The 13751-nt window shown below is 38.1% G+C and overlaps 1 protein-coding gene across 5 annotated transcripts in view; it reads right to left on the bottom strand.

The window, feature by feature from the left end:
• Positions 1-332: 332 nt before the first annotated feature.
• LOC108264659 (voltage-dependent calcium channel subunit alpha-2/delta-1) overlaps positions 333-13751 on the bottom strand; it is a 118211-nt gene continuing 104792 nt past the window's right edge. For 4 of the 5 annotated variants that reach the window (XM_047153276.2, XM_053678103.1, XM_053678100.1 and 1 more), the window contains 10 exons: positions 12234-12301; positions 12023-12061; positions 11844-11915; positions 9803-9955; positions 9532-9584; positions 9374-9429; positions 9089-9206; positions 5352-5464; positions 4287-4369; positions 333-3080 (listed from right to left, as the gene is read on the bottom strand). In XM_047153276.2, the coding sequence (XP_047009232.1) occupies positions 2967-3080; positions 4287-4369; positions 5352-5464; positions 9089-9206; positions 9374-9429; positions 9532-9584; positions 9803-9955; positions 11844-11915; positions 12023-12061; positions 12234-12301 (869 nt within the window). In that variant the 3' untranslated portion in view covers positions 333-2966. Of the gene's footprint in view, positions 3081-3282; positions 3933-4286; positions 4370-5351; positions 5465-9088; positions 9207-9373; positions 9430-9531; positions 9585-9802; positions 9956-11843; positions 11916-12022; positions 12062-12233; positions 12302-13751 lie in introns of those variants that run through there. The other variant, XM_053678101.1, reaches the window with a different exon arrangement.

The raw sequence follows: 13751 nt of genomic DNA, 5'->3' as shown, positions 1-13751 counted from the left end.
GAAAATTGTCTATGCTCATAACTTATCTGAAAACCCCTCATTTTTATCTGATGTGTCTCAACAATATAGGTCATGATGATTTTATTGGAATTTTATCTTTGTGAATGTTGTATAACCCTCTTTTCAAGATGTCTGGGGCTTGGGCTAGAGTTACCAGCCATCTTCGAATGCTTTATTGCGAAACTAGATATTGCAACTGTGATAAGACAATACTATGACATCATATATTACTGGGAAATGTCCCATTGATTGATGGTAATGTAAAGCAGCCCACAATGTCTTTTTTGTCTTTGAAGCTCTGAAAAGAAAAGAAAAAAAAGCAAAGAACAAAGTTTAATAACAATAAACTTTTATTGTGAATATATCTGCACAAGAATTAACACATTCGAATTCAATACAAACATTTTTTTCCTCATTTGTCATCTTCTTTAATAACATGGTACAAATGTATACAAAAATGTTTTCAGGCTTGTCAAGTTCCACAAAAAGATAAGGATTTTAGAGCATAACCTGAAAAGAGGCGGGGCTACAAATGCACAGGCCACACCCCATCAGCAAACAAGAGCAACTTCGATAAACACTCTAGAAGGAAAGCTTCTCCTGGCACATTGAGCATCAGCACCAGCAGTACGTTCAGGAGCACGGACACACAGCAGCCCAACGGGACAACACAGCAGCTGACAGCAGCATTCAGAGAACACACACGTGCACACACACACATACACACACACACACACACACACACACACACACACACACACACACACACACACACACACACACACGACACCTACTGCCCCCACTTTACATAAGGAGGCTTGGATGCTTCTGTAAAGCCTATTTAATGATACATGCAAGTTCTCATTGTTACACAGTACTGCTTTAGTCAGATTTAGCTTGAAGTGGACTTACATTGTAACAGAGGAAACATGTCCAAAAGTTCATTTATCATGTCCTCTTATGTAAAGTGGTAGTCTATTACTGAACATTAGGTATCCTGAAATATGCTGAATGGGATATTTTGCATGAAGGAAATCTGCACTTTTATAACATACACTAAAATATAGATGCCGAATCTCAGAATAAAACAATGAAAACATTTAAACTTTTAATAGACAGTTCAATCTTATAATATGCTTCTTTATCAGTATACTTTTAATACTTTTATGTGCAATTTGCAATGCAGCTAAAATGAGTAGCCATATAGGCACTGTCAAAAAATGCAGTTTTCATTAATATATCTGATTGTAATATGGATCCTGGAATTTTTTTTTTCTGTTTTAACTTTTTTTGCACTGCACACCGGGAAACAAAAAGGCAAACATACACAGTACTCATATACACTTCATTAAGATTAGTCTATATACATAAAGTTTGGACACACACCATCTTTATCTGATGCACTTCAATGCCACATCTGCCTGAGGTCTGAGGTGACAAATTCAGAGCTAAGGATCTTTCAGAGATTCATAAATGACTGCATACAGTACATAAATAACGCTACAGAATACAGTAGACGCTTAAGAAAATGAGTCTGCTTCTGGAAAACTTCCTCTCGTCTACGTCCACCTTCCACTTGGCTACAGAGTGACAAAAAATATAGTCCAATATGCTGTATTTCATGCGCATTTGGCAACTAAGCTGACACATGAACTTTTCACCTGAAACACTCAGCATTGTTTAACTTGATTAGTGTGACAAAACCACAGCTTCACCACAGCCTCAACAAATGTGTCTAATCCAAATAAACGGGTTAAAATCAGCCATTAGAGGATCCTGCTAAAGTCATGTGCTCATATTTGTGGACACAATAGAAAAGGTTATAATGACTCAGTGTATGCTGATGCTGGCAGAATTATTTCCTCTATTTCAGGACTGGCAGAGCTTCAAACAGTCAATCATTAAGCTTTCTTTAAAATAATAACTGAAATTAATGGTAGCTGTTTTCTTGGGTAGTATTTAAGTAAGGCCAGGAAAAGATAAGAAAACAAATACATGCCTGAAGGTTTCTTCAGTGATCTTTTCTTCAGGAAAAAAAGTGTCTCTTATGGATAGCAGTAATGAATACAGAACGTTCATAATTTGGCATGTGCTGAGTTTAACATAAATAAAGTGTCTCATGCGTCTCAGTGATGGACATCCGCATGATATCATGGCATAGAACTCATACTGGAAGAAATTCTAGTAGATCAAGTATCTGTATGACAGATAATAAAAAACAGAATGGTCAGTGGGCCAAATGTAGAATACAGTGTTTGAGTTAGGGCCTGGGGAGAGATCATTGACTTCTTCCATAATAAACCCCTTTCTAATGATTCTTTGAATGCCATTCAAAGAATTACTTCACCTCAACCACTCTTTTGATGTGAGAGTGAATTACATAAAACAACCCTAGACACATGACGTGGCACCTCACAATTCTTAAATCATATTTATGTGCTCAGATCAACACTCGTTTAACTGATCCAACCTTCTTCAAGCCTCAAATAAGTGCAGCAGTAGCAGGCGAAAAGAAAAATACCCACCCTTAAAAGCTAAAAAGACTGCTACATTTGCTGGGAACATCTTTCCCTCTTTAAGAAAGAGAGTCCCAGCGTTGATTCCTCATTAGCGCCAAAAGGAAACTGAAAAAGATAAGTGAAATGTAGCTCTTTGAAAATAATAGTCTTTTATCTTTCCATCTAGGAAACCTGGAGTGGACATGTGGAACACAGTCATGTCTTAGTACGCTGTGTTCTGGTCAGCAGTGTGTGCACAGAGTGTGTAAAAATGTGTGTAGTGTCTGTGATCAGGAATGTATTCCTGACCAAGACTGCGTCAGGAGAGATTTCCGTGAGATGTGGTTGTTGTTTGTAATTCTGGTCCGGCCATGAATGGTGGTTAGGAAGTGAAGTGTGTATGTGCCGATTAATTGTGTAATGATCAGTCTGTGAATAACTGGTGGGCAGTCAGCAGCTGTCTGCTTGTCAGGAACAGCAGCTGGTTCCAGTGAGAAGCCAGAGGAGTAGCAGTTGAAGAGCTAGCACTGGCCAGAGAGAGGGAATCAGACTACAACCACTGCCACAGTCAGATGCGTCTTCCTACAGCCAAGACAAGAATCTTAGTGAGAATTTCACAGAATTATACATACTTGGGAAAAATAAATCTTTCACATTTGTCAGTAATGTTTTTACATAAGTAGATGAGGTTACAAATGTAAAGGTAGACATGGTGTATTTCAGTGGAATTGTGGTTAAAATTAAAATTGGAATCTTTAAATGCAATGGTCTCCCTTTTCACTTTTGGGAGTTTAAAAAGCCAGAATGTTACTTGTAATTGAAATAAATGCAAATAAGACTTAAAGAGTTTCTGTAGATTTCAGAACTCTATGTAGTAGAAAATATCAAAATATTTGCATGTGGCAGGCTGTTTCAGGCTCTCACACTTATGTATTTGTATTAATAAATTTGATTATATTCTACTGGATAACTTAAATACCTTGCAGCACTGATCTTATTTTGAAGTGTGAGCATGTTTGTGTATGTTGGCATGAGGAAAGGCTGAGCTTCAAAAGGGAGGAAACGCATGTTTATTTCCCTAAAACTCTCTCAGGAACAAGACAGATACTTCCTATTTCCACAGCAGAGAGAAAGTTGTGGCGCCTTGATTCTCTGTGTGTTTATACTGACAGTGAAGCTGGAGATCATAATCTAATCATGGGAATTTGCATTATATTTTTGATGTTAATGCAAAAATTGCTGCCTTTAGTTATTTTAGGCTTCAGAAGCTTTACATCATGCCAATGTTTGATGTATTCTTTTGTGAGGACATTTCTATTAAGCTACAAACAAACACAAAACTAACCATCATACACAAAAGAGAAACATCAGTATAAGGATGGAGGAAGATGAAGCCAAGGAAGAAGATGCATTGATGGGACACAAAGGTTCATCCTGAGAATGGTGGAAATGATAAGCAGTCAATAGTGAAGGTGAGATGAAAAAGAAAAGGAAAATAAAGAGAAATGAGTTGAAAGAAGGAACAATATGAATTGCTAACAAAAGCAGTAAATCATATATACATAATTTTAGAAAAGTGTACCAACATTAAAAAAAAAGTTATGATTAATCCCTTAACGTGAGTGTAAAAGAAGAAGGGATTGAGCAGACCTAGAGATTGCTAATAATTTTGGACTACTATTAACAAATCAACCAAAAACAGACTTGAATCATACATATAAAAGTTTTATAGAGGTCTTCTTTTGGGTTGGGTAGTCTTGTAACTCTTCTAGCTTGTGTTTAACTTACATCAATGTTGTTATCAAAGCAGACATCTGGGCCTTTTCTGTAGCGAGGGTTATGGGCCAGTATACAGGGGTCCGGACCAGTGGCTGATTCAAAAGCATCAGGAAAATACACGTCGTCTGTAACACATCTCACAGTGTACCTCCCCATGCAGTTTGACAGCAGTGTATAAAGTAACATTAGCATGTTGTATATAACACAGTGTTCTTCAGTCTGAGTTCTTTTCCTGCTCCAATTCATCTCCATCAAGCATGCTTTCATAAACAACATATCAATTAATCAGGTGTAATCAGAAACCCTGCAGAACTGAGAGTGATGACTGTCATAAATGCAAAAGTTATAGTTAAGCTAATATCATGTCTAAAATCTGAGTTCACAATCAAAATAATTTCAGAAATCCTAATATGTTAACATTTCTTAAGTAAGAGCTAAACTGAGACTGATTAAAAGCCATGTCTAATTGTTGATATTATTTGTATTATTATGATATATGATATGAATTGTTTTCTCTGAGGAAATGTTTATTTAGCATCAAAGGAAGGAGTCCGTAGTGTCAGTACTTTGTAACAGTCAGAGGTAAAGTCTCTACAGAGGGCTTTGCAGTTCAGTTATTTCCCCATAACAGCTTGCTCTGCCGTGTTTTCTTCCCTACTTAAAATATACATAAACTTTACATACAAACATTAAAAATATGAGATATATATATATATATATATATATATATATATATATATATATATATATATATATATACACACACACATATTTGTTTGTTTGTTTGTTTGTTCAATAAGTTGGTAAGTTAGTATTTTTTCAGGTATATTATTATTATTTTTTATTATCACGTTACATAAATTTTAAACCAGGGACACGGTGACTTAGTGATTAGCATGTTTGCCTCGCACCTCTAGGGTTGGGGGTACGAATACTGCCTCTGCCCTGTGTGCACAGAGTTTGCATGTTCTCCCTGTGTCTCTGGGGTTTCCTCCGGGTATTCCTGTGAGCTATACACACAGCCTTAAGTAAAGTCCATCAGGATTCAGTGTTCAGTGTTTTACAGAAGGATACAAGGCTGCTCGGCCTGTCTCACTGGCTTGGTGTCACAGGAAAGACAGGTGCTCTTGGCATCAGTAATTAGAAACACCAGGTTAGTGCTGGGCAGCTTCTCTGCTCGGTACATTCTGGAAAACCACAAAAAACAATGGCATATAAAGCAAATTATTATTATTATTTTTTGCAATTCAGGTTCAGGAGCAGTTTTAGACTGGTGGTTTTACATATGCAGCATTTAGTCCAGTTGAATTGAACCCTGATTTTCCCTCTACGTGCAGTTCATTCGTGCAGGTGAGAACACAGCTATGAGATGGTCTTTATCCTTTCCAGTCAAACTCTAGTCTGGTTTTAATTGTAGTGAGAAAGTGATTCAACCCTGAAGCAGCCCAACTGCAGGAAGCAAACCAAACATGATGAACAAGCGTGATTCTTCGGCACTTAGATAACCTGCACATCAAAGCCCAAACTTCAAATGCCCGTAAACTTACAATGTAATTTTAAATGCTCTTGGGTGGCTGATTCGAATTATAGAGATTTGTATTTGGGTCAAACTGGCTAACAAAGTGCTAATGAAGCCACATTTTTCTATTTAAAACAGACTTTCTCAGAACGTCTGTAAAAATCTGATTTGAGAATTTCAGTGATGCCATAAAATAAGATTAGAGGATAAATTGGTACCTGAAAACCTTAACCATTGCACCGGTGTGTAAGCTAGCTAGCTAATGTGGCTAATGTCGGTGATTAACAGAATAGTCTTATAGATGTGGCTACTGTTTAAAAAAAATATTTTTTTTCTTTCTTTATATTACAATGAAAATCCCACTTGTATACTGTTAATGCAGTGCACTTTATGTTGTGTGATACATTCTTTTTTTTCTGTCGACCTGAGCTGCTAAACTGTGCCATAAGGTGCAAACTGAGCCAAAGTACAGACCTGTTGAGCTGCAGAAATGGCATGTGTTTGGGAGATCTGTGGATGCAATACACAATGTTTTAATCTAGTCATTTGTATAATTTTTGATGGCCAATAACTTATTGAGGGCCAGCTCTGTGTTTCCTGTGCTTGGATGATTTTTGTCATTTCTACTCAAACTCCATCACCATACTTCTGACCAATGCATGAAAGAGTCTTACGAGGATGTTTTCAGCCCTACATGTCCCTCAGCCAACATTTTTTTGTTTTGTTTTTAGCTTGTTTAATTATTTGCAGTGTGGAACTAAACCAAACCAAATAGCAAACAAACCAAACATATCAATCTCTAATATGTGTAGAAGCAACCTTACTAAAAGGGTACTAAACTGTTTGTTTCAGTGTCCATACGATTTCAGTAGGGTGTTGTACCATTAAAACTCATTCAGGACCAGTATTGTACCTTTAATGGTACATTGACATTGTTGAGAGAGCAGCAGAATAAATGGCTATGGTTCAGATGGCTACAGCATTCATTATGTGTAAATGTTATTAGCTCATGCAAATCCAATTATTTAACTTTAGGGATTATTTGATATATACAAAGATTTAGAATCTGTAGCTCTTTGCTTTATAGCCATCACTAGTCATGTGGGCTCACTTTATGCTAAAACAATAGACATGTGCTAAAGTCTTTAGTGAATGTAATCTTAGATCAGAATGTCCCGTTGGAAAGCAGGTTTGCGGCTTGTTACATGCTGTCAACGCTGAATGGGTTTCTGGGCAGGCACCAGTTTTTCTTTACAACATCCCTCTCTGCTTTCCCTCAGCTCCCCTCTTTGGAGTGTGACTCATGGCTTTGTAGTGTGGTGTACAGTAGAGCAGTTGGGAAATGTAACTCAGAGTGAGTGTGTGCGTGACTGTGTGCATGCGTGAAAGCGCTCTATTACATCTCACCTGCGCCTTCCATAATCACTCACTGTTTACTGCAGCTGGGCACACTTAGCTGAGCACAACAGACCTCTGATCTCAGTAGTCATCAGGTCATGTACACACACACACATGGAACTAGATTACACTTATACAATCACCTGCAGCACAAACCCCTACACACATGCACTCAATGATCAGAGAAAAAAGTGAATGCTACATATCCTGTCGTCTAAATTGTTCTCCAAGCTTACGAGCACTCTCCCACCTGGCCACTGGAGAATGCTTTATTCCCGAGAAACGCAGTGGAAAGCATGATTCAACCGCACGTAGATAACCTGCACATCAAAGCCTAAACTTCAGCTTGTTTAAGTGCCCATAAACTCAAAATGTAATTTTTTAAATGCTCTTGGATGGCTGATTCTAATTATAGAGATTTGTGTTTGGGTAAAACTTACTAACAAAGTGCTAATAACATCACATTTTTCTATTTAAAACAGACTTTCTCCGAATGTCTGTAAAAATTTGATTTGAGATGTTCAGTGATGCCAGAAAATAAGCTCCATGTCTTAGATTAGAGGATTATGTGGTACCTGAAAACCTTAAACATTAAAGCTGTGTAGAAGCTAGATAGCTAGCTAGCGAAACTAATTTTAGTGTTGATCAGAATAGTCTTATACTGTAGAACTGGCTACTGTTTGTAATAGTTTAATTTATTATTATTTTGGTGGTTATATAAACTACTATGACTATAATAGCACCAAGTAAGTCTCCTATAATGTTTTACCAGTGCAAGCTAGTTTATGGGCAGTTAGCTAGCTAGACAGCTAATCTACTTAGCAAATACTTAAGAAATATTATTGATCAGGAAAATTGTGGTGGTTATGATATATTTTGACAAGTCTACTCATACTGTTTACTAGTGTTAAATGCAAGCTAGTTTACTGGCCAGTAGCTAGATGGATAGTCAACCTTCTTAGCAAATACTTATTGATAAGCAATATAATGGTTATGATGACATATTTTGACAGGTCTGGCTATTGTTATATAAATAATTAAGGATATGCCAATGAAGACTCTTTTACTGTTTATGTCTATTATTTGGGATGGCATATTCGTATTCTGCCATTTTAATAGGGATAAACATGTTTAGCCACAACCTTGAGTAACTGTAAAACTGGATATAGTTTTACCTTATGTGTTATATATGTACTTTGCATACAGAACCACATCCTGTGAGAACTGTGAGAGAGATGATTCACGGTAGTTATAACTTTGAAATGCATCTTTATATTTAATTTGAAATTCAGATTTTAAATCTGGTTTTCTCCAGATCTCTGAGTGTTACATTCTCCAGGCCTGAACAGGGGGCATGAACGTGTGAGGGGGAGATTGAATTACACACTCTGAAAGGAGCGGCTCGCCGTCCCGAGATTTTGCAAATGGGTTTCTTTTTTATGGCTCTCGTTAAACTTTACATGTCTAAAGTAGTTAACGTAGAAGAAAAACCATCGTATGCAGAGTCGCACGTGGGGCTCGTAAAGGCTGGTGGTTGCGGCGAGCTGAAACTCCAGACACCTCTCACTTTACCCCAGTTCCAGGGGAGCGAACGACATCGGGATTTATGGCCCGCAGGATCTCGGACACATCAAGGGGAATGTGGGATCAGGTTGAAAAAGGGAAGCATAGAGGTTTGGAGAGTTGAGGTGCCATAGAGAGAAAAGAAGGGCATGAAACCTGTCCTGCTCACATCATCTCCTAAGAGAGAAGACTTATTATGATGAATAACGATCCAGAATGAGAAGTAGGGTGGCTAATGACTTAATTTTAAAAGCATACACACAGAGAGAAAAAAAGAAAGGAGAAAAGGACAGAGACATAAAGGACAAGTATACTTATGCCTAGCTCTCACCTAGAACAGTTTCCACAGTCCAGCACACCTTGGAAAGACCTGTTGTCATTCTCAAAGAAATATTGAGTCTGCTCTGTTATACAGCTCTCTTTTGAGTAGGCATCTGAGACGTCCTCTTCTGAATAGGCCAGAAAACACACACACACACACACACACACACACACACACACACACACACACACACACACACACACGAACGCGTACTCTCCTGGAGCACTGTTTTTGATATGCAAATGCATAACCAGATAGAGTGGAGAGAAATGTCATATTGTTTATAAAACTTACCTGCGTGTAGAAAACTTGGGAAAGTGAGACTGAGGAGGAAGTGCTGAAGCATTGACCTGAGAAAAAGAGAACAACTGGGTGCATCCTTCACTGTGTGCATCCTTCAATAGGATTAAACAGACTGAATAACACTGACACAACCACTCAAATCCTCTTACCATGCGGCACTGGAGGCCCACCAGCCCAGATTTAACATGTCCGCTACGGTAGGCTGAAAACAGAATACACGCACACACAGACACACGCGCACACACACACACACAAGATAAAACAATCATTTATATGCACAAGGACCTAGACCTAGACACAAGGACCTGGATGCTTGTGTGCATATAAATACACAAATTCAAATGTAAACATGCAAGCACACACTCCACCACACATGCACACACTCTTGCTTTTCTTTTACCACTACACACACTCTCTTACCACATAGGCAGATCGTGGCCCAGCGGCAGCCTTTGGTTCTTTCTCAGGGTCACACACTGACTGATAGTCGTAGGTTTTATTAAACGAGTAGAGTGATGTATTCAACAGACTGGTCATCAGAATGGGGTCCACTTCGCCAAAGAACTGACCAATCTAAAACGTGAACACACACACACACACACACACACACACACACACACACACACACACACACACACAAAGTGGGTAAGTGACATATTTCAGACAGATAAATATATTTTATGCTTTGAATCATTTTAACATTGAGAGCATTTCTTAACTGCACATTAAAAATAAACTATGTCTCGAAAGAGGTGCTTTGATTAACTTGTATTCTTTGTTTGATTAACTTGTGTCCTTTGTTTTGTGGTAAATCGTATTGCTCATACTGGCTGGAATAAAATCCCACATGGATGATAACAGGTTTTCAAATTCCGTCAATAATAATACATTGATAAACAAGCAAACAAAAAAAATCGCACAATGACAAAATTAAATAGAATTTTTACTACATAAGAAGTTAACACTGTAATGATATAAAGATTCAAGATTTTTATTGGTCACATACACATTATATACAGTATATTGCTTGCAGTGAAATGAAAACCTGACCTACTCCTGTTTAGACTGTGCATTAAATAGTAAATTAAAATTTAAAACAAAAATCAGAAATGAATAAGAAATAATAAGGAATAAGAAATATATGTACAGGAATGTGCAAAAAGGGATGTACAAATTAAGCAGGGAATGTGCAAAAATGGATGTCTAAGATATGCAGTATGTTACATGTAGTAATGATACAAAGTGTAGTGTGAGGAGTGTCAACTGTTGTATTGAAGTCATCAGTGCATTAAAAACAGTAAAGTTGGGAGACCATAGGAGGAGAAAACTAAAATATTTATGTTCATAGTGCAATAAAATGCTTGCACTGCGAAGGGGTGTAAATTTATACTAATATATTATTCATTGGACATCTGTTTGGGACTAGATTTGTGCATTGGGACTGGGATGCCATAGGAAGCAACAAAAAAAGTCATGTTAGTGGGAGGGTTTTGCTTTCACTGGGCGCATGTGAGCAGTTGGATACGAAGCTCACAGGAAAACATTGTATTTATTAATGTGAATGTTACAGCATCCTTCGTAACTGCTTGGTCAGAGACAGTAAAGTATCAATTAGGCTAATCGTTTGTTTATATTTTGTAAACTTTAACCAGTTAGATTTGTTAGAAAGTATAGAGGGAATTTATAAACAAAAATAAAAGGTGTGTGAGTGGGATTTAAAAAAAACAGTCCTGCACACATCTCTAACTGAGACCGATTATGAACTATAGTAATATAGCTGAGGTTGAGGAACTGTCAGAGTCAGAACAGATGATGCTGTCAGTAATGATACAAAGAGTGTTATAGCTTTTCACCCACAGTACTGGTTTTTCAGAACTTGTGAGAACTTAAACAGTTGCTTTTGATGGCATAAGTGTCGTACTAATAAATAAATAAATAAATAAATAAATATATATATTGTGTGTGTTGTGCAACAAAGCATGCCTAACAGATGAGCAACAGGCAATACTTCCAAGTACCATTACTTGCTGTTGGTGCCAATCTTGAGAAGTTCCAAAAACTTTATGTCTGAAATCTTTTGTGTTGGACTGATAGTATTGGCAGCTAATGAAATAAAGCATAGTTCCAGTTTTCTGGTGTTAGAGGTTTCATACCAAAGTGCTTTTGGTATGAAAATAACAGGTTTGCTTGGATACACTACTAAAACATTATAATTTCTTCCAGCGTAAGATCTATGGAAGCAGCAACATCCATCTGAGCAAAATGAGCATGATTCACTGCAGTTATAATACAGAGATACACTGTAGAAATTTGTGAATTTGATCCAGTGCATATTCTTGCATATTTTGTTCTCTTAAGCAGTAAATAATATCTATCATGGAGAGGATGAATATTGTATGCTTAAACAATAATATGCACCTGCATTTTCCTGAGATACTGATGTGAGCACTGGGACTCTGACCTGTGTGATGTATTCGTCCTGATTGGACATGAGCAGGAAGCCTCCATCATCCAGTATGACACAGTCCACATGCTGATCATAACAGAGTGAACATGACTGACACAGCAAACAGAAATGGGCTGGACAAATCCAGGAACTTCTGAACTCTAATACATCACACCACAAAACACTTGCAGTACCTTATCATTCCTGAGGCAGCCACAGATTTCATCCTTACACTGCAGGGAGAAAATCGTGAGAGGCGAAAGCTGAGAATTGCCCAAACAGTCTTTGCATCATTTATTAGAGTGAGTCAGGCCTTCTCTGTTTCCAGACTGTAATATCAGCCGGACTACAGTCTGTAACTAAATGCCTTCCACATGTTCAGATAAGGGGAATTGTTTCACTTACATTTATCTTCATGGTGGCATTCATGAAGCTGTTCATCCAGGCAGATACATTGAGTTTGACTCCCACCACTGCAAGTGAACACGTTACACATCATAAACACAGAGGCCGCACTATGAATGTATTCCTCGTATTGGGATATGAGAACCGACAGCACCGTTCTGAACTTTCTGTGCGTTTTCTGAGAAATACAACCACCGATGCCTGTCTCTCCTCATGTAGGCTACAGACTGCGAGCATTAACAGAAGGCCGTGACACAAAGCAGTGAGTTCTACGTACAGTGAATATGTCATTTACAAATCCATGTCAGGTATCCTAAAGGAAAATCAAATTTACACAATTTCCCCCATAAATGCCAAGACATGTTTAGTGTTTTAGTTTAATGTAGCTAACCAGTAATGGAAGTCTCTCTCATTAAATCCTAATCTTTTTTCATTCATTCATCTTCACTTTATCCTGGTTAGGGTCATGGTGGATTCTGGAGCCTACCCTCGAACACTGGGTGAAAGGAAGAGACACACTATCTACGGGATGACAGGCCATCGCAGTATGGCACTATGCACACTCACATTCATACACTCATTAACATCAAATTAAGCATAGCCAGTGCATAGATTGGCATGCTTTTAGTAGGTTGGAGGATACTGGAGAACCAGCAGGAAACCCACATAGACACGGGGAGAACTTGTGGAACTCCGCATAAACAGTACGCTTAGCTCAAGTTCAAGCCTGGGATCCTGGAAATGTGAGGTGGCAATGCTACCAGATGTTTCACCTTGATTCCATCCCATCTCATCTGTTTCAGGCCTCATCTAGATATATCAGGCATGCCCCACAGATTTGCCAATGTTACACAGGACATGACTCACTGTAATTTATAAATATCTATAAAACTTCACACTGTAGCTGAACACTGCACGGCAGTGGTCACCAACCTGTTCCTGGAGATCTACCTTCCTGCAGGTTTAATCTCCAACCAAAATCTCACACACCTGTTTTAGTTGATCAAGAACTTCTTAAGGCAATGACTCGATGGTCAGGTGGGCACGATTATGGTTAGAGCTAAAGTTTTCAGGAAGGTAGATCTCCAGGAACAGGGATGGTGACCACTGCTGTACGGTAAAGATGGGCCACCATCTTGGACAACCAGGGTGAATATTCACCTGAGCACAGACAACAAGACATTTGAAGGCAGACTTGTTCTAGAAAGCAGGGCAGTCTATGCTTTAGTGGATAATTTCATGTGGATACTGTTGAATTGTACCTAGGAATTGCTGCTGTAATTATAAAGACAATCTGGTGTTACCCAGAAGTGGATGGGTTCCCATTTGTGTCCGGCTCCTCTGCATCTTCTCAGTGTGTTTTTATTTCTTTGCCGTTGTCACCTCTGGCTCGCTCATTAGATCTCTAAATCTGTAACTGGCTTCATGCAAAGCTGCTTTGAGACAGTATCTATTGTTAAAAATGTTATTCAAATAAAATTAACTTGAACTGACAGTTTGAAAATGATAATATAGTGC

Source organism: Ictalurus punctatus, chromosome 4 (assembly GCF_001660625.3).
Source record: "Ictalurus punctatus breed USDA103 chromosome 4, Coco_2.0, whole genome shotgun sequence".
NCBI classification, from domain to species: Eukaryota; Metazoa; Chordata; class Actinopteri; order Siluriformes; family Ictaluridae; genus Ictalurus; species Ictalurus punctatus.
Note: the sequence above shows the minus strand (reverse complement) of the source record. Positions and strands in the feature narration are given on the sequence as shown.